Source organism: Leptonychotes weddellii, chromosome 10 (genome assembly GCF_054177405.1).
Source record: "Leptonychotes weddellii isolate Sample4059 chromosome 10, ASM5417740v2, whole genome shotgun sequence".
In the NCBI taxonomy this organism is placed as follows: Eukaryota; Metazoa; Chordata; class Mammalia; order Carnivora; family Phocidae; genus Leptonychotes; species Leptonychotes weddellii.
The window spans coordinates 68,867,295-68,895,185 of NC_138378.1; the positions used below are offsets into that span (position 1 = coordinate 68,867,295).

Consider the following 27,891-nt stretch of genomic DNA (forward strand, 5'->3'; position numbering starts at 1 on the left):
ACTGAGCCACCCAGGCGCCCAGGTCCTGCCTATTCTATTTGATTAGTTCCTCCTCCTTTATCCAACCTTTCAACATCAGTAAACCTCAAGGTTTGTAAAGGATTCATGTAAAAGTTCATGGAGACCTTGGTAAACCAGAAAAAGCATATCCATTCTAAAGGATTCAGCTAACTACTTAGCTCTAGCAAATTACTATTATGCAAGAATACAGACTCATGGATACCAGGTCTTCCTCCCCATCTCATTCCCAAGACAGTAATACATATTTCTATTTAAAAAATTATTTGCAGGGTTTCTGGGTGGCTCAGTCGGTTAAGCGTTGCCTTCAGCTCAGGTCAGGCTGTTTAAATCCCAGAATCACCAGTCTTGTCCCTTTTATTTTCACTTATCAATTCAATTTTCAAAATCATCATAAACAATCCTTTTACCAGTAACCATCATACCATCATTCCTTTCCAAACTACTCCTATCACTTTACATAGAGGTCTTTGCAATACAACTTTGCCACTCTTCCCATCAAGAGGTATCATCTATTTCTCTACTCCCCTGAATCTGAGCTTTGCCATGAAAGTTGCTTTGACCAATGGAACAATAAAAGATGTGACATAAACAGATGCTTAAGAAGCCTTTGAGCTTGCCCTTTCCTGACGGGAACTCTTCCATCACCAAGAAAAGGAACCCAGGTTAGGCTGCTGGATGAAGGAGACATGGCTGATGCCCCAACTAACATCTAGCCAACTGCAAGATGAATAGGAACTCCACTCCACTTCCAGTAACAATCAGTCTGTAAACCAGAGGATATATGAGTGAGGTGCTATCCTCAGAGCATGCAGGTCCAGCCAAGTCAGCCCAGGACAAAAGAACTAGTCAGCCCAAGAACTGTGAGAAATAATAAATGGCTGTTATTTTAAGTCACTAAGATTTAGGAGTGGTTTTCTTACACAGCAAAAGCAAACTAATACAAAGGTTCCATCCTCAACACACTTCTTTTTGCTTTCTAGATTCTCTCCCCAGATAACCTCTCATTCACTTCAATGAGGTGTTCAATAATTGCTCTTCTTATTCTGATAACTCAATTAATGATACTGTTCTTGGGGCGCCTGGGTGGCTCAGTCGTTAAGCGTCTGCCTTCGGCTCAGGTCATGATCCCAGGGTCCTGGGATCGAGCCCCGCATCAGGCTCCCTGCTCTGCGGGATGCCTGCTTCTCCCTCTCCACTCCCCCTGCTTGTGTTCCCTCTCTCGCTCTCTCTCTCTGACAAATAAATAAATAAAATCTAAAAAAAGAAAAAAAAATGATACTGTTCTTAATTATATGCTTATACTCCCAATTCAACAGTGCAACTTAAATGTCCCACAGGCATCTCAAAATTAAGTTTTGAAGTTCTCCCAGTCTTTCACATCTCAGATAACGATACAGCACAAAAGAGAAACTGAGGTGGGGAGCTTAAGTGATGATGCTTACCCCTTTAAATCCCCAAATCACCAGTCTTGTCCCTTTTATTTTCATTTACATCAATTCAATTTTCAAAATCACCATAAACAGTCCTTTTACCAGTAACCATCATACCATCGTTCCTTTCCAGAACTACTGCACTAACCTGTCAGTTGGGTCTCCCAACTTCTACTCCAACAATCCTACAGTTTATGATCCACTTAAAAGCCAAAGTGATCCTCTAAAAATCATCATGACTCACCTGCTGAAAATCATTCAATAGATTCCCTTTGGTAAAATTAAATCCAAGCTCTTTATAATGGTTTTAAGGTCCTGAATAACCTGCCCTTGCTTATCCAACCTCATTATCATAATTATTTCCCCTTACACATTATATTCAACAACAGTCTGCTTCTACTTTCTTTAATATCATATTCTTTCCAACTTCAAAGCTTACATCCTATGTTCCTTCTACCTAGAATATGTCCTTCCAATTATCATCTGATTAGCTGATTCACGATCCTGAGATGCCACCTTTCAGAAAGACCTCATATTCCCCCTCTATCACATTACTTACTTGCATAGGATTCATCACTCTGTTTCTTTTTGTGACACCTTCTCCAAAAACTCAAATATAATGGGACAATAGGCACTCAAATCTTTGCAAATGAGTGAGAAAAAGTATAAAGAACTCATAAAAATTGCCAAAAAGTACAATCTTAGAACTCCCAACAGTTCACACTCCAACTCTAATCAATACAATTCTTTCTCCATACTCTTAGGTTTCCTTCTTAGACTGAGACTTAAATGTCACCTCCTCCTCAATTGGGCCTTCTATAATCCCATATTTAAAATTGTGACCCATCCTCTAAAACTCTCAATTCACCTTTGCTGCAACTTTTCTCTGTAATACTTACGACTTCCTGATGAACTGTATCATCTACTTATTTATTTGATACAGAGACTGCACAAAAAGAGAATTTTTTCTTCCCTGCTATATCCCCAATGCCTAGAACATAATATCTTTGTATATCTTTGTTGACTGTGTATGGTGGGATACCATGTAACCACTGTTAACCTCTATATATTCATGTAAAAGAAAAAAAAAAAAGGTCCAGGAGAATCTGGCTGGCTCAGTTAGTTGGTGGAGCATACAACTCTTGATCTAGGTAGTGGTTTTGAGTTTGAGCCCAATGCTGGGTGTAGGTATTACTTAAAAATAAAAAAAAATTTTTTAAAAAGGCCCAACATGGGGTGCCTGGGTGGCTCAGTTGGTTAAGCGACTGCCTTCGGCTCAGGTCATGATCCTGGAGTCCTGGGATCGAGTCCCACATCGGGCTCCCTGCTCAGCAGGGAGTCTGCTTCTCCCTCTGACCCTCTTACCTCTCGTGCTCTCATTCTCTCTCACTCAAATAAATAAATAAATTAAAAAAAAAAAAAGCCCAACATAAATTGCTTAAAAGTAAACATTAAATATGAGCCTACATGAGCATAAAAAATATTATACACCAAACTGTCAATTAAAATTTTCTGTACAGGATACGAGTACAAGGGACTTTCAAACAACATAATTCTACACTATGTTATATACTATTTAAATGTATTACATTGTTAATCAAGAGGAAAAGATTTTATAAACTTACCTAATAACATAGGTCCTAAAAGGGATAATGTGCTGCATGACAGCAGGGATATGTAGCCATATTCTAATCTATAAAGAAACAAATATGACATTAATGTATAATGATTATGTGAAATACACATCACCATAACTACAAACAAGAACGTTTAATATTTTGTTGGTTTTAAAACTACATATATTTTACATATTTTAAAAAGGATAAACTAAAAAAAGGATTACACACATATCAGGTAAGTAACCTATATATATTTTTGAAACATACATAAAATCAATCTAAAGAATGTTACCTTCTTGCTGAAAAGAGAGTACTACCTACCTCTCCAGGTAATATCATCTTACAGCATGATACTCTATACCTCTTTGTATGATAGCAACACAAATACCATAGTACTATATTACCTTTTCAATAAGCCATCTTAGTTTTTAATAAAAATCCCATCCTTCCTTCTAAAAAATACCAAATTAGGGCGCCTGGGTGGCTCAGTTGGTTAAGCGACTGCCTTCGGCTCAGGTCATGATCCTGGAGTCCCGGGATCGAGTCCCGCATCGGGCTCCCTGCTCGGCAGGGAGTCTGCTTCTCCCTCTGACCCTCCCCCCTCTCATGTGCTCTCATTCTCTCTCTCTCAAATAAATAAATAAAATCTTTAAAAATAAATAAATAAAAAATACCAAATTACCTGTGATTTCTAGTCATTTCAATATCCATCTAAAGGCAATATATTTTCTAGATTGCAGTATCAATAATTTACTGAATTAAATTCTTACTGTAAAAGTACCCCAATCTAAGATATAATTTTTCTCCATGATATTCCAACCCATTTCAAAATATGCTTACTTTATATAGTTTTCTCATAAATAATGGTGTATCAGATAAGAATAAAAATCCTAAACAAATTATCAAACAACAAGCTGTAATACTAAGCCTTACCAAAGGCAAGGGACACAAAAACAAATTTGGAAATAAAGAATATATGGCTTCACTCTAATCAAAAATACCTATGTAAGTTTTATAGCAAACACTATACTAATGGTTTAATGTTAAAACTTTTCCTTCTAAGACTAGAAATAAAACAAGAACGCCTTCAATTCAAATTGATTTAAGAAGGTCCTAGATAGTACAAAGGAAACTAAATAAAAGTCGTAACACTAAAAATGAAGCATTAAAACCAGTATTACTTAACAAAGTAGCAGAAAAAATTTTTTTTAAAAAATTCCATTTGTAATTGCACCAGAAATAAAAAATACTTAGGAATAAACTTAACCAAGGAAGTGAAAGACCTGTACTCTGAAAACTATGAAACACTGATGAAAGAAACTGAAGATGACACAAATAAAAAAGATTCCATGTTCATGGACTGGAAGAATGAATTAATACCGTAGAAATGGCCATAAGCAATTGACAGATCCAATACAATCCCTATCCAAATAACAACAGCATTTTTCACAGAACTAGAACAAATAATTCTAAAATTTGTATGGAACCACAAAAGACCCCAAATAGCCATAAATATCTTAAAAAAGAAAAGGAAAGCTGGCGGCATCACAATTCCAGACTTCAAGTTATATTACAAAACTCTAGTAATCAAAACAATATAGTACTGGCACAAAAACAGACACATAGATCAATGAAAGAGAACAGAGAATCCAGAATTTTTAACCCATGAATATATGGTCAATTAATCCACAATAAAAGCAGGAAGAATATACAGTGAGGAAAAAACAAGTCTCTTCAATAGATGGTTTTGTGACAACTGGACAGCCACATGCAGAAGAATGACACTGGGCCACTTTCTCACACCACACACAAAAATAAATTCAAAATGGATTAAAGATCTAAATGTGAGATCTAAAACCATAAAACTCCTCAAAAAAAAAAAACATAGGCAATAACCTCTTGAACATCATCCTCAGCAACGTTTTTCTAGGTATGTTTCCTCAGACCAAAAAAAAAAAAGCAAAAATAAACTATTCTGATTACACCAAAATATCTGAGAAGCTTCTGCAAAGCAAAGGAAACCAAAACTAAAAGGCAACCTACTGAATGGAAGAAGATATTTGCAAATGACACACGTGACAAAGGGTTAACATCCAAAATATATAAAGAATTTATACAACACAAAAAATAATCTGATTAAAAATGGGCAGAGGGCCCGAATAGACATTTTCCAAAGACATACAGATGGCCAACAGACACATGAAAAGATGCTCAACATCATTAATCCCAGGGAAATGCAAATCAAAACCACAATGAGTTATCACCTTATACTTGTCAGAATGGCAAGAATCAAAAAGATCAATTAAGTGTTGGTGAGGGTGGGGAAAAAAATGAAACCTCATGCATGATGGTAGGAATGTAAACTGGTGCAGCCACTGTGGAAAGTAGTATGGAGGTTCCTCAAAAAATTAATTATACACACATATACATGCATACACAGTAAACTATTACTCAGCCATTAAGAAGAATGGTATCTTCCCATAAGCAACAACATGAATGGACCTACAGAGTATTACGCTAAGTGACATAAGACAGAAGAAGAAAAATACCTCATGATTTCACTAACACGTTGGAATCTAAGTATCAAAACAAACCAACTAACAAAAAACAGAAACAGACCCATAAGTACAGAGAACTGGTGGTTGCCAAAGGGGAGGGGAATGGGGTGATGGACAAAATGGGGTAAGAGGAGTAGGAAATACAGGCTTTCACTTATCGAATGAGTAAGTCACAAGGATAAAAGGTACAGCATAGGGAATATCGTCAATCATGTTATAATGGGGTTGTATCACAATGACAGATGGCAGCTACACTTGTGGTGGGAATAGCATAACATATGGACTTGTCAAAGGACTATATTATACACCTCAAACTAATGTAACATTGTATGTCAACTATATTGCAATTAAAAATATTATTACTCTGAGATAACGTGATTATGTGAACAGAAAATCCATACTACCTTTCATATAAATGTTTCGAGAATTAACAGGTTTGGCAAGACTGGTGCTTATAAAGTTAATATGAATAATTAATACACACACATATACAAAAACATACACAAACTATATTATATATGTACATATTTTGTTTATTACTAGGAATAAATAATAAATTTTCAAAAATACTCTCCTTAAGGAGTGCCTGGGTGGTTCAGTCGATTAAGCATCTGACTTCAGCTCAGGTCCTGATCCTGGAGTCCTGGGATCCAAGCCCCACATCAGGCTCCCTGCTGAGCAGGGGGCAGAGCTGCCTATCCCTCTCCCTCTGACCCTCCTCCCCCTCCCTGTTCTTTCATTCTCTCTTTCTCTCTGTCACAAATAAATGAATAAAATCCTTTTTTTTTTTTAAGATTTTATTTATTTGACAGAGAGAGACATAGCGAGAGAGGGACTACAAGCAGGGGGAGTGGGAGTGGGAGAGGGAGAAGCAGGCCTCCCGCCGAGCAGGGAGCCCGATGTGGGGCTCGATCCCAGGACCCTGAGATCATGACCTGAGCTGAAGGCAAACGCTTAACGACTGAGCCACCCAGGCGCCCCAATGAATAAAATCTTTTAAAAAAATGTTCTCGGGGCGCCTGGGTGGCTCAGTCGGTTAAGCGTTTGCCTTTCGCTCAAGTCATGATCCCAGAGTTCTGGGATTGAGCTTCGTGTCAGGCTCCCGGCTCAGCAGGGAGTATGCCTCTCCCTCTGCCTCTCCCCTCCTCTCGCCCTCTCTCAAATAAATAAATAAAATCTTTAAAGAAAATGTTCTCCTTAGCACAGTTCCAAAAAATATATGTCTATGAGAAATCTAATAAAGACATGTAACACCTTGGAGGAGGCTGGGAAGACAGAAACTCACCTAGTCCCACTGACACAACTAGGTAACACATCAGCGAAAATAACCCAGAAAACAACCCACACACTTCCAGAACAAACTCACAAATAAAGGTAGGAAAGATACACATCAAAGTAGGAAGGAAGGGGCGCCTGGGTGGCTCAGTCATTAAGCGTCTGCCTTCAGCTCAGGTCATGATCCCAGGGTCCTGGGATTGAGCCCACATCGGGCTCCCTGCTCTGCGGGAAGCCTGCTTCTCCCTCTCCCACTCCCCCTGCTTGTGTTCCCTCTCTTGCTGTGTCTCTCTCTGTCAAATAAATAAATAAAATCTTTAAAAAAAAAAAAGTAGGAAGGAAAAAGATGTGGTCTGGGAGCCAATGGCAATGGGGAGGGAGCCAGTGAGTGGCACAAAGAAAGGCAAAAAACTAACTTTCAACATTTGCCTTTGAAAGTGAGAGCTCATAAAACCAGGAGAACTTAAAGTCTGGAATTTTATTTATTTATTTTTTTTTAAAGATTTTATTTATTTATTTGAGAGAGCGAGACTGAGAGCGAGAGCACATGAGAGGGGGGAGGGTTGGGAGGGTCAGAGGGAGAAGCAGACCCCCTGCTGAGCAGGGAGTCCGATGCGGGACTCGATCCAGGGACTCCAGGATCATGACCTGAGCCGAAGGCAGCCGCCCAACCAACTGAGCCACCCAGGCACCCTGGAATTTTATTTTTTGTTAGAGCGCGAGCAGTGGGGAGGGGCAGAGGGAGAAGAAGAGAGAGAATCCTAAGCAGGCTCCACGCCCAGCACCATTTCACACCCTGAGATCATGACCTGAGCCAAAATCAAGGCGTATGCTTAACCAACTGACCATCCAGTCACCCCAAAATCTGTAATTTTAATAATCAGTGGACTAGGCTAAAGGAGAGCTGGAAGAGCCATCAGTTAGCAGAGTCCCCACCCTTAAAGAGACAGCACAAAAAAACCACCCTGCAGATACAGCACAGAACTATTAGTTTGAAAAACACTGAGAGCAGACAGGAGTGAGTGATTTCTTCATCTCAGATGATAGCCAGAGAAACAAGAACTACAGGGAGACCCCTCCAGGAACAAAGGAGCTGGCAAGCACCATTTCTATCCCACCCTCCCCCACCCCGCTCCCAGCATAAACAACAGCCACCTGCAGAAACCTGCAATGGGGCCAACAATCATTACGTAACTTGCTTGCACCAAGCTCCCCCCACTACCCCACACCCCTGCTTTGTTGGTCCTACCCTTCTCCATCACATTCCCCTTAGTCCCAGCACTTTGGGCCCCTACCCCAAAATACCAGTGCAAACCCTACCAACACCACATCTCCTGATCTAACCCCTTCTGCAGGACCTCAGTTCCAATGGTAGCTGTGGGGTCAAATCTCATTTCCCAAACAAAACACTCCACACCTTGTTAAATCATGCCCAGCCCAATGAGGACCAAATATCACCACAACAGGCAGAGAGTTTCTGCAGGTAACTGTACTGAAGGAAAAAGAGACTAAGACACGACAGCAAAGCACATATAACACATATAGGACACAATTCCTGAAGTGCCAGGCCCTGGGAAACAGACTACACAGCACTGCCGGGCGCTACAAGACCTCTTCTTCATAAGGCTGTTATCAATAAAAGCAAGATAATTAGCTGACATTGAAAACACACAGAAACAGACACACACGGTCAGAAAAAATGAGGGGAAAGAGAAATAGCTCCCAAATGAAAGAATAGGACCAAACCACAGAAAGACCAAAGCGAAACAGATATGAGTAATACGCCTGATAAAGAATTTAAAATAATTATCATAAAGCTACCGACTGGACTTGAGATAACAGTGGAGGACATCACTGAAACCCTTAACAAAGAGATTAAAAAGAACCAATCAGAGATCAAGAACGCAATAAATAAAATTTCAAATACACTTGATGCAAAAAATAGCAGGCTAGAGGAAGCACTGGAATGAATTAATGACCCAGAAGACAGAGTAATGGAAAGTAACCCAGCTAAGTAAAGCAGAAGAAAGAACTGTGCAAGCTGAGAATGGATGTAGGGAACTCAGTGACTCCATCAAGCATAATAACATTTGAATTAGAGAGATGGATCTCAGAAGAATAGAGATGGCAGCAGAAAATTTATTTGAAGAAATAACAGCTGCAAATTTCCCTAATTTGGGAAAGGGAACAGATATCCAGGTCCACGAGGCACAGAGATCCCCCCAAATTCAATCCAAGGAGCTCCACACCAAGACACATAGTAATTAAAATGCCAAAAACAAGCAATAAAGGGACGCCTGGGTGACTCAGTCGGTTGAGTGTCTGCCTTCAGCTCAGGTCATGATCCTGGAGTCTTGGGATCAAGCCCCTTGTCGGGCTCCCTGCTCAGTGAGGAGTCTGCTTCTCCCTCTCCCTCTGCCTCTCCTCCTTGCTCTTGCTCTCTCTCTCAAATAAATAAAATTTTAAAAAAACTAAAGGGGGTGGGGGAATGGGTTAGCCTGGTGATGGGTATTAAAGAGGGCACGTATTGCATGGAGCACTGGGTGTTATACGCGAACAATGAATCAAAGAACACTACATCAAAAACTAATGATGTAATGTATGGTGATTAACATAACATTAAAAAAAAAAAAAACCTAGCAATAAAGAAAAAAAATTTTAAAGCTGCAAGAGGAGACCATTACAGACAAGGGAAACCCATAAGGCTATGAGCAGATTTTTCACTAGAAACTCTGCAGACCAGAAGGGCATGTCAGGATATATTCAAAGTGCTCAAGGGAAAAATCTGCAGCCAATAATACTCTATCTAGGCAAGACCATCATTCAGAATACGAGAGATAAAGAGTTTCTCAAAAACTAAAGAAGTTCATGACCATTAAACCAGACCTACAAGAAATATTAAAGGGGACTCATGGAGTAAAAAGTAGACCATAAGTGACAGTATGAAAAGTAAAAGCAGGGGAGGGGCGCCTGGGTGGCTCAGTCGGTTAAGCGTCTGCCTTCAGCTCAGGTCATGATCCCAGGGTCCTGGGATCGAGCTCCATATCAGGCTCCCTGCTTAGCAGGGAGCCTGCTTCTCCCTCTCCCACTCTCGTGCTCTCTCTAATAAATAAATAAAACCTTTAAAAAAAAAAAAAAGTAAAAGCAGGGGAGCATAGGTGACTCAGTCAGTTGGGTATCTGCCTTTGATTCAGGTCATGATCCAGGGGTCCTGGGACTGAGCTCCACATTGGACTCCCTGCCCAGTGGGCTGTCTGCTTCTCACTCTGCCCCTTCCCCCGCTCATGCTTTCTCTATCAAATAAAATCGTTACCAAAAAAAAAAAAAAGAGGATGTAAAATATGACACCATATACCTAAAACGTTGAGAGAAAGGTAAAGAAGGGATTTAAACTTAAGCAGAAACTAATAATATAACATTATATGTTAACTATAATGGAATCTAAAATTTAAAAAAATAAAACCATTAAAATAAACTTAAAGGGCACCTGGGTGGCTCACTCGGTTGGATGTCCAACTCTTGGTTTCAACTCAGGTTGTTTTTTTTTTAACTTGTGGTTTTTGTTTTTGTTTTTTTTAAGATTTTATTTATTTATTTGAGAGAGAGCAAAAGAGATAGTGAGAGAGAGCATGAGCAGGGAGCAGACTAAAAGTGAGAGGACGGAGGGGCGCCTGGGTGGCTGAGCTGGTTGAGCACCTGACTCTTGATTTCGGTTCAGATAACAATCTCGAGGCCATGGGATAGAACCCCAGATCCAGCTAAGCATGGGGTCTGCTTGTCCCTCTCCCTTTGCTCCTCCCCCACTGGCATGCACTAAATAAAATTAAATAAATAAACAAATCTTAAAAAAAAAGTGAGGGGGATGGAGAAATATTTATAATACAAATGGTTATCCAAAGAAAGCCTAGGTAGCAATATTTGTATCAGACAAAATTAAAACTTTAAAACAAAGATTCTAATAAGAGACAAAGACACCAGAGAATAATGAGACAATCCAACAAGAAGATACAATAATTGTAAATATTTATGCACCCAACATGAGAGCACCCAAATACATAAAACAGTTAATAATAAACTAAAAGGAAACAATCAATAGTAATATAATAGTAGTAGGGGACTTTTAACACTCCACTTACATCGATGGACATATCATCCAAACAGAAAATCAACAAGTGAACAGTGGCTCTGAATGACACACTGGACATAGATTTAACAGACACATTCAAAACATTCCACCCTAAAAGAGAATGCACATTCTTTTCAAGTGAACATGGAACATTCTCCAAAATACATACTAGGCCAAAAACCAAATCTCAACAAGTTCAAAACAATCGAAGTCATACTATGCATCTTTTCTAACCACAAAGCTGTGAAACTAGAAATCAACCACAAGAAAAACTCTGGAAAGCACACAAATACATGGAGGTTAAGTAACATGCTACTAAATAATGAATGGCGGTCCATGGGTGGCTCAGTCGGTTAAGCGTCTGCCTTTCGCTCATGTCATGATCCCAGAGTCCTGGGATCAAGCCCCGCATTGAGCTCCCTGCTCAGTTGAGAGCCTGCTTCTCCCTCTCCCACTGCTGCTCCCCCTGCTTGTGCACGCTCGCTCGCTCTCTCTGTCAATAAATAAAATCTTTAAAATAAATGAATCAATGAAAAAAAAAAATCAGAGAGAAAATAAAAAATTACAGAGAAACAAATGAAAATGAAAACACAACAGTCCAAAATCTTTAGGATACAGCAAAAGTGGTTCTAAGAGATAAGTGTATAGGGGCACCTGGCTGGCTCAGTCTGTGAAGCATGCAACTGTTAATTTTGGGGTTCTGGGTTCAAACCCGATTTTGAGTGTAGCGATTACTTAAAAATAAAAGCTCTTTCTCTCTCTCTCCCTGTCAAATAAATAAAATCTTAAAAAACAAAAAAACTTAGGGGTGCCTGGGTGGCTCAGTCGGTTAAGCGTCCGCCTTCAGCTCAGTGTATGATCCCAGGGCCCTGGGATCAAGCCCCACATTGGGCTCTCTGCTCAGCGGGGAGTCTGCTTCTCTCTCTACCTCTGCTCCTCCCCCAGCTCACGCTCTCTGTCTTGCTCTCTCTCTCTGAAATAAATAAAATCTTTTAAAAAAAGCAGTTTTTAAAAAATAAATTTTCTAGGGCGCCTGGGTGGCTCAGTTGGTTGAGCGACTGCCTTCGGCTCAGGTCATGATCCTGGAGTCCCCGGGATCGAGTCCCATATCGGGCTCCTTGCTCAGCAGGGGGTCTGCTTCTCCCTCTGACCCTCCCCCCTCTCATGTGCTCTCTCTCTCTCATTCTCTCTCTCAAATAAATAAAATCTTAAAAAATAAATAAATAAATTTTCTAAAAATCTTTAAAAAGAGGAAAGTGTACAGCAACATAGACCTACCTCAAGAAGTATGAACAATCTCAAATAAACAACCTAACTTTACACTTAAAGGAGCTAGAAAAAGAAAATAACACCCAAACCCAGGAAAACAAAGGAAATCATAAAGATCAGAGCAGAAACAGATGATACGCAAACTAAAAAGAAACAAGAGAACAGAGAAAACCAGGACCTGGTTCTTTGAGAAGGTGAACGAAAGTGATAAATCTCTAGCATGACTCCTAAAAAAAGAGAAAGAGAGAGAGAGAGGACCTAAAGAAACAAAATCACTAATGAGAGTGAAGAAATAACAACCAACACCACAGAAATACAAACAATTTTAACAGAATATTATGAAAACCTGTATGCCAACAAATTGAACAACTTAGAACAAATGGATAAATTCGTAGAAACATATAACCTACCAAAACTAAAGCAGGAGTAAGTAGAAAATTTGAATAGACCAACTACCAACAATGAAGCTGAATCCATAATCAAAAACTCCCAAAAAACATAAGTCCATGACCAGATGGCTTCACAGATACTTCTACCAACCATTTAAAGAAGAATTAATAACTATTCTTCTCAAACTATTCCATAAAACAGAAAAGGAAGGAAAACTTCCAAATTCATTCCAGGAGAACAGTATCACCTTGATATAAAAACCTGAAAAAGACACTACAAAAAAAAGAGAACTAGAATCCAGTATCTCTTATAAATATGGATGCAAAAATCCCCAATAATATTATTAGCATACCAAGTCCAACAAAACATTAAAGAAAAAACCATACACCACCTATCAAGTGGCATTTATTCCCAGGATGCAAGATGGCTCAATATTCGCCAATCAGCATGACACATCACATCAACAAGAGAAAGGATAAAAACCATATGATCATTTCAATAAGTGCAGAAAAAGCATGTGACAAAGTACAACATCCATTCATGATAAAAATCCTCAACAAAGAAGGTCTAGACGGAACAAAACCTAATAAAGGCCTTATATGAAAAACCCACAGCCAACATCAGACTCAGTGGTTAAAAACTTGAGACCTTTTCCCCTAACGTCAAGAACAAGACAAGAAGTCCACTCTTACCATTTTTGTTTAAGATGGTAGTAGAAGTCCTAGCCACAGCAGTCAGACAAGAAAAAGGAAAAGAAGGTATCGAAATTGGTAAGGAGGAGGGGCGCCTGGGTGGCTCAGTTGGTTAAGCGACTGCCTTCGGCTCGGGTCATGATCCTGGAGTCCCGGGATCGAGTCCCGCATTGGGCTCCCTGCTCATCAGAGAGTCTGCTTCTCCCTCTGACCCTCCCCCCTCTCATGCTCTCTCTCTATATCTCATTCTCTCTCTCAAATAAATAAATTTAAAAAAAAAAAAAAAGTCAAAAAAAATTGGTAAGGAGGAAATAAAATTTTCACTATTTGCAGATGACATGATACTATATATAGTGCCCTAAAAACTCCACCAAAAGACTAGAAATGATAAATGAATCCAGTAAAATCAAAAATTACAAAATCAATGTACAGAAATCCACTGCATTTCTAAACACTAATAATGAAGCAGCAGAAACAGAAATCAAGAAAACCAACCCCATTTACAACTGCACCAAAAGTAATAAAATACCTAGAATACACTAACCAAGGAGATGAAAGACCTACTATACTCTGAAAACTATAAAACACTAATGAAAGAAATTCAAGACAATGCAAAGAAACAGAAAACACACTCATGGGTTTGAAGAACAAATATTGTTAAAATGTCCGTACTACCCAAAGCAATCTACAGATTTAATGCAATCCCGATGCAAATACCAACTGCATTCATCATAGAACTAGAACAATCCTAAAATTTGTATGGAACCACAGAAGACCTCGAATAGCCAAAGCAATATTGAAAAAGAAAAACAAATCTGGAAGTAAAACAATTCCAGGTAATACAACTTCAAGTTATATTACAAACCAGTAGTAATCAAAACAGTAAGGTACTAGGGGCACCTGGGTGGCTCCATCGGTTGAACATTCGCTTGGTTTCCACTCGGGTCATGATCTCGAGGTCGTGGGACTGGGCCCACGTCAGGCTCCGCGCTCAGCACAGAGCCTGCTTGGGATTCTCTATCTCCCTCTCCCTCTGCCCCTCCTCCCTCGCTCATGTACTCTAAAATAAATAAATAAATAAAATCTTAAAAAAAAAACAAAAAACAGTACGGTACAGACACAGAAACAGACACATAAATCAATGGAATAGAACAGAAAGCCCAAAAATAAACCCACAACTATACTGTCAATTAATCTTCCACAAAGAAGGAATGAAGATACAGTGGGGAAAAAGACAGTCTCTTCAACAAATGGTGTTGGGAAAACTGGACAGCTACATGCTGGACTTTCTTACACCATACACAAAAAATAAACTCAAAGTGGATTAAAGACCTAAATGTAAGACCTAAAACCATAAAAATCCGGGGCACCTGGGTGGATCAGATGGTTAAGCATCTGCCTTCAGCTCAGGTCATGATCTCAGGGTCCCAGGATCGAGCCTCGCATCGGGCTCCCTGCTTGGTGGGGAGCCTGCTTCTCCCTCTCCCTCTACTGTTCCCCCTGCTTGTACTCTCTTGCTCTCTCTGTCAAATAAATAAATAAAAGCTTTAAAAATTAAATAAATAAAATAAATAAATAAATATAAATAAATAAATAAATAAAACCATAAAAATCCTAGAAGAGAGCACAGGCAGTAATTTCTCTGACATCAGCCAGAGCAACATTTTTCTAGATAGATCTCCTGAGGCAAAGGAAACCAAAGCAAAAATAAACTATTGGAACTACATCAAAATAAAAAGTGCTTGCACAGCAAAGGAAACAATCAATAAAACTAAAAGGCAACCTACTGAATGGGAGAAGATACTTGCAAATGACATATCTGATAAAGGGTTAGTATCCAAAATATATAAAGAACTTATACAACACACATACACACAAAAAATAATACAACTAAAAATAAGAAGGTATGAACAGACGTTTCTCCAAAGAAGACATACAGATGGCGAAGAGACACATGAAAAGATGCTCAACATCACTCATCATCAGGAAAACAAATCAAAACTATAATGAGGTATCACCTCACACCTATCAAAATGGCTAAAATAAAAAACACAAGAAACAACAATTGGTGGTAAGGACGCAACTGCTGGTAGGAATGAAAACTGGTGCAGCTACTACGGAAGACAGTATGGAAGTTCCTCAACAAATTAAAAATAGAACCACCCTAGGATCCAGTAATCACACTACTGGCTATTTACCCAAAAAATGAAAACACTAATTCAGAAGGATATATGCACCCCTATGTTTATTGCAGCATTATTTACAATAGTCAAACTATGGAAGCATCCCAAGTGCCCACTGACAAATGAATGGATAAAGAAGATGTAGAATGGAATATTATTCAGCCATAAAAAAGAATGAAAGTTTGCCATTTTCAATGACATGGATAGAGCTAGAGAGTATAATGCTAAGCTAAATAAATCAGAGAAGACAAATACCACACAATCTCACTCATATGTGGAATTTAAGAAACAGATGAGCAAAGGGGGGAAAAAAGAGACAAAACCAAAGACTCTTAATTATAGAGAACTGATGTTTATCAGAAGGAAGGGGCATGGGAGGGATGAGGGTTATAGAGGATGGGGACTGAAAAGTACATTTATCATGATGAAATAAAATAAAATGATAAAAAAATTATTATTGGGGGTGCCTGGCTGGCTCAGTCTGTACAGCATGAGACTCATGATCTCAGGGTCATCAGTCTGAGCCCCACACTGGGCATGGAGCCTGCTTCAGAAAAAAATAAATAAAAATAAAAATTGTTAAGAAAAAAAGACATATAATACATCTATACAGAAACACAGAAAATTATGAGAGAAATTTAAGAACATGTAAATAAAAACACATTTACCATATATACATATGGAGACTCAATACTGCAGAGACGACCATTCTCCCCAAATTGATCTATAGATTCATGGCAACCCAAAATGTTTATATGTACAAATTAGGCATTGATTCCAAATAGAAAGATCCACGAGGACACAAAACACTCTTTAAAAATGACAGGGTATGGTGATGTAATGTACAGCATCGTGACTATAATTAACAATACTGTATTGCATATTTGAAAGTTGCTAAGAATACTCCTTAGAAGTTCTCATGACAAGAAAAAGAATTTTGTTAACTATCAATGGTGATGGATGTTAATCAGACTCACTGTGACAAACATTTTGCAATATATACTAATACTGATGTTACATTCTACACCTCGAACTAATATAACACTATATGTCAATTATACCTTAAAAAAAAAAAAAGAATGACAGGAAGGTAGAACTTGCTTTACCAGACAGCAAGTCTTGCTATAAAGCTCCAGAGATTAAGATGGTGTGCAAATAGCTAATCATTAAGTGAAGAGACAACGTTATATGCTAGAGATCCCAGACCCATGCATATAAGAAGACACCTAATTTATAACAAAAATGGTACTGGGAAATGAGGAAAGGACTGTCTTTGCTCAAGTGTTAGGACCAATGCTTGTCTTTAAGAAAAAGAAAATTAGGGGCTCCTAGGTGGCACAGTTGGTTAAGGGTCCAACTCTTGGTTTTGACTCAGGTCGTGATCTCAGGGTCATGAGATCGAGCCCCACGTCAGGCTCCGTGTTCAGCACAGAATATGCTTGAGATGCTCTGCCCCTCTCCCTCTGCCCCCGTGCTCATGCTCTCTCTAAAAGAAATAAATAAATCTTAAAAAAGGGGGGTGGTTAATCTTGATTCATCACTTACACCATACACAAAAATCAGTTCCGACTGAGCTGTAATCAAAATGTGAAACAATAAAACTTTCAGAATATAGGTAAATAACTTCATGACCTTAGGATAAGAAAGACTTCTTCATCCACAAATGAAAACATAACCCTAACAAAAAACTTCTTTGATAAATTAAACCATTAAGATTAAGGAATAATAATATCTCTTAACAGATACACGAGAAGGAAAAGCAAATCATAGTGTGGAAGAAGATACTAGCAATATGTGTATGCCAGACAAAAGATTTGCATATAAAACATGTAAGGAATCTGTACACATCTGAAAGGAAAAAGCAGACCATGCAATTTTTTGTAACAGGTAAAACACTTGAACAGGTACTTCTCATAAAAATAACCAAATGGTGAATATGCCTATGAAACAGTGCTCAACTTCATTACAGTCAAATTAATTTTTTGGTTTCCCAATGCACATAAAAGTTGTGTTTATATTATACTATAATCTATTAAGTGTGAAGTAGCATGTCTAAAAATAATGTACAAACCTGAATTAAAATTCTTTATTAATGCTAACCATCACATGAGTTTTCAATGAGTTGTAATCACTGATCACCATAATAGATATAAGAATAATGAAAAAGTTTGAAATGTTCCAAGAGTTACCAAAATGACACAGATCAAAGTGAGCAAATGCTATTGGAAAAATGGCATCAATTGATGCTCGACACAGGTTGCCACAAACCATCATTTTGTAAAAATCTCAGTATCTGGGAAGCACAAAAAACCAAAGTATCTCTCTGCTTCCACATCTACTGTGCTTCACAGTAACTGACTTTCACAACATATAAAATCATTATCTTCTTTACAAATGGAGAAATATGTTATGAGGTCTTGTAATATAGAGAAAAGTCAGGCACACTGTAGTAGTACCCTAAGCTAAACATCTTTTTAAGTAACTAAAAATCTAAAAAGCCAAAATTTCCCAGTACAAACTCTCAGGCAAGGAAAATTAAAATCAAGGTAAGACTTTGGTAAACAGCTACCTATCTTATATTTTAAAGACAAGTAGTAAATGGCTAAATTTACTTATTTAACTTAAATTCATTAACTTAGACAAATTAAAAAAAAAATTATAAAATTCCATTTTTATTATAAGACCTTTTTAAAAAGGCTTCTGTACTCAATTTTTTCAAAATATAACCCAGGAAAAAAATTATTGTACATGCACCAAATTACTCAAAACCTGTCTTTTCTGGACATAAAATTCATGTTATTAAAATCCTAAACGTTATTCCCAAGATTAAAACCAATTCCAAACAATACTTACATTAGATACAACTGTAATAAATGCATGTGCTATAAGAAATGGCAATGTTTCAGGAGTTCCATATTCAAAGCAATCCTTCATGAGAGAAAGGCCATTTTTCCCACAAAACAAACATACATAACGAAGCAAATGCAATGGTACTTCTACATCCTGAGGGAAAAAAAAATATTTTAAAACTCATCAGGAATAATTTTCATTTTATTACCAATATGGAAAAGATACTGATGAAACATAAAAATAAACTCAAAGACCTATATGAACAAAAGACCAAATTTTCCATAAACCTGAGAATAACTAAAACATAAATACTTACATTCATATCACAGAATGCCCCTAATATGTTGCTTTCTTGGGTTGAGATATCCTGATTTAAAAAAAAAAAAAGGAAACAATTAGGCTACCCTAAGAAATAATAATCTCTAAAAAAATACAATTTTCTGTGTCAACTATACTCAAGAAAATACAATACCTCTAAAGACTGAGTTTATAAAACCTGAAATAAGTTTTGTAACTGCTTCTCATCATGAATAACAGTACTCCTAACTGAAGCTAGTAATGGTTCAGTTCTAAAATGTATTTTAAGCCCTCTCTAAAGAAATCTTTCTATGTATTATACATTATTTTGCCTTTTTAAACAATAGTGTTTCCATAAAGAACTGGGATAATTGTTACAAAAATAGATTATAACTTAGTTAAGTGGTTTTAAAACTGTGCTCTGGAATTCCCCAGATGTATACTCACAAGTTCCACAATGTGCTTTGTATACATATGATTTAAACTACTTGAAAGCATACTCATCCATTGCCGGTGAGAAAAGAAACTGGTATGACCTTGTTGGAGGACAATTTGGCAGTATCTATCAACATTTAAAATGCACATTCCCTTTGACCCAGCAATTCATCTTTTGGTTATTTATCCCAACAACTAATAAAGGTAATGCTGGAAAATGTTTAACGATGCTCACTGAAATTATTTATAATATCTCAAAGTTAGAAACAAATACCCATCCATTGAATGGCTAATGAAACTGTAGCATAACCATCCAGTGTCTTATGGAGCTTTCAAAAATAAGGTGAAATGCCATGAGGGATCTTTTTGGGATGACTGAACAGTTCTAAAAATGGAATGTGGTAATGGTTATATAACTCTGTACATTCACTAAAAATAATTAAATTTATCTTATTTATTTATTTATACTTTAAGCAATTGATTTTTATGGTTATCCCATATGTACAGGCATAGAAAGAGAGTATCTTATATTACATTTTAAAAATCAGGATTTATGAACACGATCTGATTTTCATTACTTTTTATATGTCCAAAATAATGTGAACTAATTTCCTAACAATGGTTTTTTTGAGATGGAGAAAGAAGAGAGGTTCAAGGCTTAAGTCTGTATTTGTATATTCTGTATTTTTAGTCACATTGAAAATGTTACTTTTATAATCAGAAAGCTGGATGGATACTTTCACCTGAAAAATGTTAACTGCCAAAGAAACCTGTCATTCATGCTGTTACATGCTTTATGCAAGTCCTATTGCTGAAATAAAGTTTGAAAACAAATGATGGAGAGCATCACATAAAACTCTCACATTTCCAAATAATCAAAAACTGTCCTAAGACAGGTCAAAACATTTGTTAAATCAAATGTACTAAACCTAAATCTACTCCTGAGCTTCTACTAGCAGGACCACAGTGAAAGCTTTAAATTATTCTCACCAAACCTTTTGACTTCAACAAGTCCAGAATGTAAGAACACCTGTGGTATTAAATACAGATTCATGAGCCAGGTGAACCATGCTGTAATATTAGAATGGAGTCAAAATTTCTAGTGCCCACAGCTAGAAAATGTCCTAACAAAATTCTATTCTGATGTGCAAAATGTTGCTCATGGACTTGGTTACATCTATTCTGACTACAGAGAAGAACTGTTTTACAATTTCTTGTTTCTACTCTGGATACATGAAGGAAGACATTATCCTAAGGTGTCATTAAAATCTCATTTTAAGTAGTATATAAAGAGTTAACATAAATCTATAGGTAACAACAGTAGGAATAACACTAGGAAACCTTCCTAAAATCTTAATCAGCATCATTTTTGTTTCAAAAAGTTCTAATTTTAAATGATCCCTAGAAAAAAATAAAAATAAAAAAAAAATAAATGATCCCTAGAAAGGCCTTAAGAAACCTATGTTTAGTTTTTACCTTTTCAGAAAACCTCACCTTATTTACTAAATAAGATAATGCCATTCTATTTCCAGAAGTAAAAAAGAAATCTGCCTATTACTTTAAAAGAGAAAATAAATAAATGAGTAACCAGAAAGTAATTCTGCATCTATTTAAACAAATGCTGCTCCATGATCAAACTATGAAAAACTGAAAGGCAGTGGATTAGGAATACAATTTTTACTTAAAAAGAAGTCATCTGTATGGGAATTAGACAGTAGTGATGGTGGCACAACTGTGGGAATATACTACAACTTACTAAATTGTATACATTAAAAGGGTGAATTTAAAATATTTTTTTAATTTAATAAACGGTAAATAAAAACAGTGGAAAGTGGCAAGAGAAAACCAAACTAGATGCAGAATTTGGAATATAATGTATTTAGTCTACCTAATCATATTACACACACATTTAACAAGCGCAATGGTTTCTCTTCTTTCTATAATTATTATACTCATTTCCCTTAGAATAAAAACTTAAAATACTAGGGCAATACATCATAGAATTACACATTATGATTCAAGATTAAGAAAAGAATGCAACAGCTCCTTGCCCCCAAAGTAAGGTTTAACCTGAATTAATACTTATTTCTAATTATATCTTTTAAAATATTATCAAATTTGATAGAAAGAAAGAAGGATACAGACAGGAAGGGATGGGGAGAAGGAGAGGCTCTGAGTTCCTATCTTACTCCTGGAAATGGATACAATAGCTACAGAGATTAGTTTGAAGTGACTGAGAAGCAGTATAGCAGAATGAACTGAATTCTAAACAACTCCCTCAGTAATATGCTGTGCAAACCTGACCAGAACTTCTAACCTGTGTAAGCCAGTTCCCTCTTGGGGCACCTGGCTGGCTTAGTCAGAGGAGCACACGACTCTTGATCTTGGGGTCATTAGTTCAAGCCCCACATTGGGTATAGATTACTTAAATAAGTAAATAAACTTTAAAAAAGAAAAAAAAAAAGCCAGTTCCCTCTTATATAAAATAAGATGGTTGACTAGGTTCTAAAGTCACAGCTATCTACATACTATCACATGAGTACTGAATCATCTTTTAAAGAGTCTTAGCCAGGGACGCTTGGGTGGCTCAGTCAGTTAAGTGTCTGCCTTCGAGTCCTGGGATCAAGTCCCACATGGGGCTCCTTGCTTAGCGGGAGCCTGCTTCTCCCTCTGCCTGCCGCTCCGCCCTGCTTGTACTGTCTGACAAATAAAATAAAAATCTTTTTAAAAAATAAATAAATAGTCTTAGCCAATTTGTGCCCCTTTAGAAGGAGTCAAAATCAAATTAAAATCAAAGTTAAATAGGACTGTTACCATTTAACCACATGGCCACTAGGATAGAAACTATAAATTTTTCAAGTATTTGTAACAGATCATTGCTGACTTATTAGAAACCTGCGAAACAGCTATATTATGAACAGAGTATTACAGAAACACAAATTCTGTATAAGGAGAGAATTCTGTGTAACTCCAGATTACATTATATCTAAGGTCATTTTTTATTAGAATTTTACCTCAAATATGTTACATTATATCTAAGGTTGTTTTTTATTAGAATTTTACCTCAAAGACCTCATGAAACTACTGCTTTCAACCAAGTAGTCAAATGGAATGATCCTCAAGAACAGTAAAAATGAGGAACTTTATTTCAAAAGAGAAAGTAAGGCAGTGTGACTATGCTTACATTTGGAGATTATTTTTTTCTAATGATTTAAAAAAATGCCAAAGTGGTAAGCAAATTGATTTTAGGAAGAAAACAGATTTGGTATTGGAATGGTTCTATTGTTAAGAGATTTTTAACTGGAAAAATTTAATTTTATTAAGAAACTTTGCACGACTATAACATAACATAATAAAAGAAAAGAAAACTTCGCATGAATTTCACGTATCTGGATCCCTAACCAAACTATTTTCAGCATATTTCAATTATCAATTTAAGGCATTAAAAACACTATTCACATGGTGTTCTTAAGATTAAATTTTGCTGGCTTGTACAAACAGATCCTGTTTGTTGAAAAAGGATTCTGAGCTGATATTTTTTTAGGATGTTTACTAAATAGCTTATGTCATGTAAGGTTCATTAAAAGATTCTCCAAGGAAAAATAATAGACCAAGAACTGTAGAAGGTAGAGAGCACAATCTGATTTAAAATATTCTTATGTAGAATTCCAATAGGGGAAATACCTACCTCCTGGGCTGTTTTTAAGTGGTCTCAATTCAATGTGAAAGCATTTTAGTAAAAGACTATTTTTTTTTCAAGATGAAGAAAGAAGTCAGTATGAAGGTTATAGAACAAATAAGCCAGAGAAAACAGGCAGACTTTTTTTAAAAGCATGTGGTAGATATGTTAAAGTTTGAAATGAAATGTTACCTCTCCTACCATACAGAGATTGTACTTCATACCCCTTTGAATCTAGGCTGCCCTTGTTAATGGTTTCAACCAAGAGAATGTGGCAGGATTTATACTGTGTCGTTTCAGAGGCTGGACCTTAAGAAGTCTTACAGCTTACACATTCATCTTCCTGGATCAATGCTAAGACTACCACGTAAAGAAGCCAATCAACTCTAGTGGAGAATAAGAGGCCATAAGGAGAAAATCCAACCAAGCCTTAGACAACACCCAGCACCAACTGTCAGACATGTGACACCATGTTGGACCTTCAAAGTCTTCCAACTTTCAAAGTAAATACAATTGCCATAAAACCAACAGAAGAATTGCCCGGACAACTCAGAGAATCATAAGAAATAATAAATCTCTGTTATTTCATATATATGCCACTTATATAATACCTTATCTTGTAACTGTCTCAACTGCCACAATGTGTACAAAGCAATGCCATTATCTAGATAAACCTAAAGTGGGTTTCTAAACTCTTGGAAAAGTTGTAAAATCATCACTAATGGAATGAATCAAGCATCTTGATTTATAAAAGACAGTACTATCATTTAAAACTATTAATTAAGGAATATTTGTTAAGTTTTCTTAATGAAAGGAATTCCAAATTCTGTTACAGTGTTTCTGAGAATGAAATTCGAAATTCCACAGGCTTCTTTTTCCTCAATTACTACTCTTTGAAAGTGTCACAGTAAGTAGAGCATAGATGTATATATCGGCAAAATGTTTAGATCACGGACAGTTTAATTTTTACGAGTTCAATGTACAGATCTTTCCCTAATAGGACTGTGTTAAGCAAGTGTTCAACCCAAGTTGCTGCAGAAATGGTCTAGAGAAAACTGGAATACTTTTCCTAACCATTGTGATTTTTATAAATTTTCCATCAACAATAACTCATATTTATTCTTAAGTGAGAAACTGTCAACATAACTATAACTTGGTGTTACTTAACATTCACAATATTATGTTTACATACCTCTATAGTAGGATGAGTATTATGCTTGTAAGCAGTATATAAAGGAAACTGAATTTGAAAAATTTTTGCCACACACAGTAAAAGTTTTTCCTTCTCATCTGTACTCCATAAACTAAAAGGATCACAACTCTTTGAAGATTCCTCTTCAGTCAGATTACAAATTCTTGTAGGGTTTGATTTTTTTTCTATTGATTTTTGTCTTTCTGTACTTCCTTCTTTACACTCTCTTTCTATACTCAGTGGTTCTTCCACTTGATTAGTCTCATCTTGCCACGTGGAATCTATGTTAATAGTAGTACAATGTTTACAAAGCTGGTCCCGGAGTACTTGAACTTGGGCAATCACTAAGTTAATAAGTGCACACACTACTTGGTTAAAAATCTCCAAATGCTTATATTCCTTGAAGCAACATAGACATTGCCTATAAGAGAAAGAAAATTTTTCAGTAATTAATGCTTTCTAGAGAGACAACCATTATGTATTTTAAGTAATATAAAAAGTAAAAATAAGCAAATACCAAAGTACTTCCCCCCCACCCCCACCCAATTTTTACCTCCTCCCTTCCTGACAGGGTAGCACAACAGTAATTTATAAAGATGGCATCCCACCAAAAACTGGGACTTTGGGTAGTAAAAAGTCACCATATTAGGTTGACAATTATAGTCTTCAATTTTATGTGTGTATTTATCTGCCCTTCTACACAAATAATTATTTAAAAACAGGAATTGTGGCAAATATCTTTGCTTCTCTAAGTACTGAGTACTAAATATATGTTTAGCAAATATCAGGAAACTGGCCAAAATAAAAACCTTATTAGTAAAGCTAATTGTTTATTTTACACAAAAGGATTTGTAGTTGACTAATAAAAAAGCTGTATTTTAACATTAATAATTTGCTTGAAGGGAGGGCGTCTGGGTGGCTCCACTGGTTGGGCGGCTGGCTCTTGATTTCGGCTCAGGTCATGGTCTCAGGGACCTGGGATCGAGCCCTGCATCTGGCTCCATGCTCAGCAGGGAGTCTCCTTCAGGATTCTCTCTCTCCTTCTACCCCCTCCCTGCTTGTTTGCACTCTCTCTCTAAAGTAAATAAATCTGGGGCACCCGGGCAGCTCAGTCATTAAGCGTCTGCCTTCAGTTCGGGTCATGATCCCAGGGTCCTGAGATCAAGCCCCGCATCAGGCTCCCTGCTCAGCGGGAAGCCTGCATCTCCCTCTCCCACTCCCCCGGCTTGTGTTCCCTCTCTCACTGTCTCTCTCTCTCTCTCTCTCTCTCTGTCAAATAAATAAATAAATAAATCTTAAAAAAAAAAAGTAAATAAATCCTAAAAAAAATAATAATAATTTGCTTGAAGGCTAACTTGGGAAGGACATCCCTACACTATTTGGCTGATCAAGAGCATTTAGGAATAACACATACACTCAATACCCTTCAATGTGTGCATACGTGTGTATGTATGTATGTGTGTATGTGTGTATATATATATATATATATAAATAAATACAGTAAGAGTCAGTAATTATTACACACAAATTTAGTTCTCTTAGACATGTTCAGTTAGCATAATGCCTGGCAATACTGTGAATAATTAAAGAGTCCAGTAAATCAAATAAATGATACTCAAGTCCCAGATTATAAGAATAACTACATACAGGGGTGCCTGCGTGGCTCAGTTGGTTCAATGTCTGCCTTCAGCTCAGGTCATGATCTTGGGGTCCTGGGATCAAGCCCCACAGTTGGCTCCCTGCTCAGTGGGGAGCCTGGTTCTCCCTCCCCATCTACTCCTCCACCCCTCTCCCCGACTTGTGCTCTTGCACGCATGCTCACTCTCTCAAATAAGTAAAATCTTTAAAAAAAAAAAAAGTAACTGTAGCCAATGATGGATGAGAGTAAAACTATTACTTACAATTTGTACTGAGTTATATTATCAAATCATCTATATTGTAATTCAGTAGAGCACCAACTCCCTAAATGACCATGTAGACGTAATTTCATTCCTCCAAGTGTGGCAGATTTAAAGTATAGCCACAAATTCTTTAATATTCTTCCCTTTAGAAAGGGAAGCCCAATTTTCCTCCCCTTGAATGTGGAACAGACTTAATGACTAACATCTAATGAATGGAATGTGGCTGAAATGACTGTGTGACATCTGAAACTAGGTCATAAGAGACACTGCCACTCAGCCTTGCTCTCTTCTGGATCACTCGCTCTGAGGGAAGCCAGTTATCATGTTGTAAAATAATCAAGGAGCTCATGTTGTGTAGTCCACAGGAGAAAAAACTGAGTGCTGGTCCCACTAACAACAAGCACCAACCTGCCAGCCAAGTTAAGTGAACCAACTTGGAAGCAGACTCTCCAAGCCCCACATAAGGCTTGGGATGACTGTAACCTGGCTAACAACTTGAATGCAACCTCCTGAAAAATCCAGGCCAGAACCAACCAGCAAAAACCACTCCCAAATTCCTATACCTAAAAACTCTGAGGATAATGTTCATTGTTGTTTTAAGATACTACTTTTTGAGTAATATATCACACAGAAATAGATAAATAATACATCAGGCCCATCTTCTCGGTGGCAAAATGAAAGGGATTTTACTTCTAAGATCTCCACTTTTAAAATTCTGTATTACCACAATTTCTACAAGAAGAAAAATTAACATACTACTCCTGAAATTTTTCTTACAGTTTTTTTTTTTTTTAAAGATTTTATGTATTTATTTGACAGAGAGAGGCACAGCGAGAGAGGAAACACAAGCAGGGGGAGTGGGAGAGGGAGAAGCAGGCTTCCAGCCGAGCAGAGAGCCTGATGCGGGGCTCGATCCCAGAACCCTGGGATCATGACCTGAGCCGAAGGCAGACACTTAACGACTGAGCCACCCAGGCACTCCCGAACAGTTTTTCTTAAGGTTCAAGAAAATCCAAGTTCAAAGTGAAGGACTATACATTTGAATATCTTTTTTTTAAAGGTTTTATTTATTTATTTGAGAGAGAGAGAGAGAAAAGGAGAGTATGGGACAGCACAAGCGGTGGAGAGGGAAAAGCCCATCGAGCAGGGAGCCTGATGCGGGGCTTGATCCCAGGAATGTGGCTGGGATCATGACTTGAGCCAAAGGTAGCCACTTAACTGACTGAACCACCCAGGAGCCCCTTGAGTATCTTTCTTTAGTGAAAAAGGAATCTTAAATTCCTTCCCAAAAATACCTTGAAGTCAGATTTGGATTAGGAAAGTCAAAGAGCCAAATTTACTTTAAAAATTCACTGGCAGGCACTGGGGGCATTTAATGGACTAGGAAACACTAATCTTAAAAAGACAAAAATCATAGAGGTGGCTCAGTCAGTAAAGCATCTGCCTTCTGCTCAGGTCATGATCCCAGGGTCCTGGGATCAAGTCCCGCATCGGGCTTCTTGCTCCGTGGGGAGCCTGCTTCTCCCTCCCTCTCTCTCTGCCTGCCACTCCCCGTGCCTGTGCTTTCTCTGTGTCAAGTAAATAAAATCTTAAAAAAAAAAAGACAAAAGTTATACATTCAGAAACTAACACAGAACTGAATCTAGGTCCTTACAAATATACAAATTCAAGAAGAGCTGATAGTCTAAGTGAAGATACACAAATACACATATACACATATCTTTAAATACTTACGTAAGTTATACACTTTATTATATGACAATCCATTCTGAAAAGTTTAGGTATTTGAATTCTCAATACAGCACTTCTCTCTATATCCCTACCCATACTGCAGGAGGAGAAAGTGTTTTTAAATAAATAAACATCACTTTCAGTTAAGTCCAGCTTGATTTTACACTCAACGTTTATTTCTGGTCTATTTAAAAACCCACTACAAATACCCTAAAAGAAAAAAAGATCTTTAACTCCATTAGG

General features: G+C 37.2%; 1 protein-coding gene across 1 annotated transcript in view; it reads right to left on the reverse strand.

Annotated features, from left to right (window-relative positions):
• USP34 (ubiquitin specific peptidase 34) overlaps positions 1-24,660 on the reverse strand; it is a 182,963-nt gene extending 158,303 nt beyond the window's left edge. The window contains exons 1-5 of the mRNA XM_081797278.1: positions 24,625-24,660; positions 24,017-24,475; positions 18,730-18,780; positions 18,417-18,566; positions 3,077-3,144 (exon numbers count right to left, since the gene is read on the reverse strand). Coding sequence (XP_081653404.1) covers positions 3,077-3,144; positions 18,417-18,566; positions 18,730-18,780; positions 24,017-24,475; positions 24,625-24,660 — 764 coding nt within the window. The remainder of the gene's footprint in view (positions 1-3,076; positions 3,145-18,416; positions 18,567-18,729; positions 18,781-24,016; positions 24,476-24,624) is intronic.
• Positions 24,661-27,891: the final 3,231 nt, after the last annotated feature.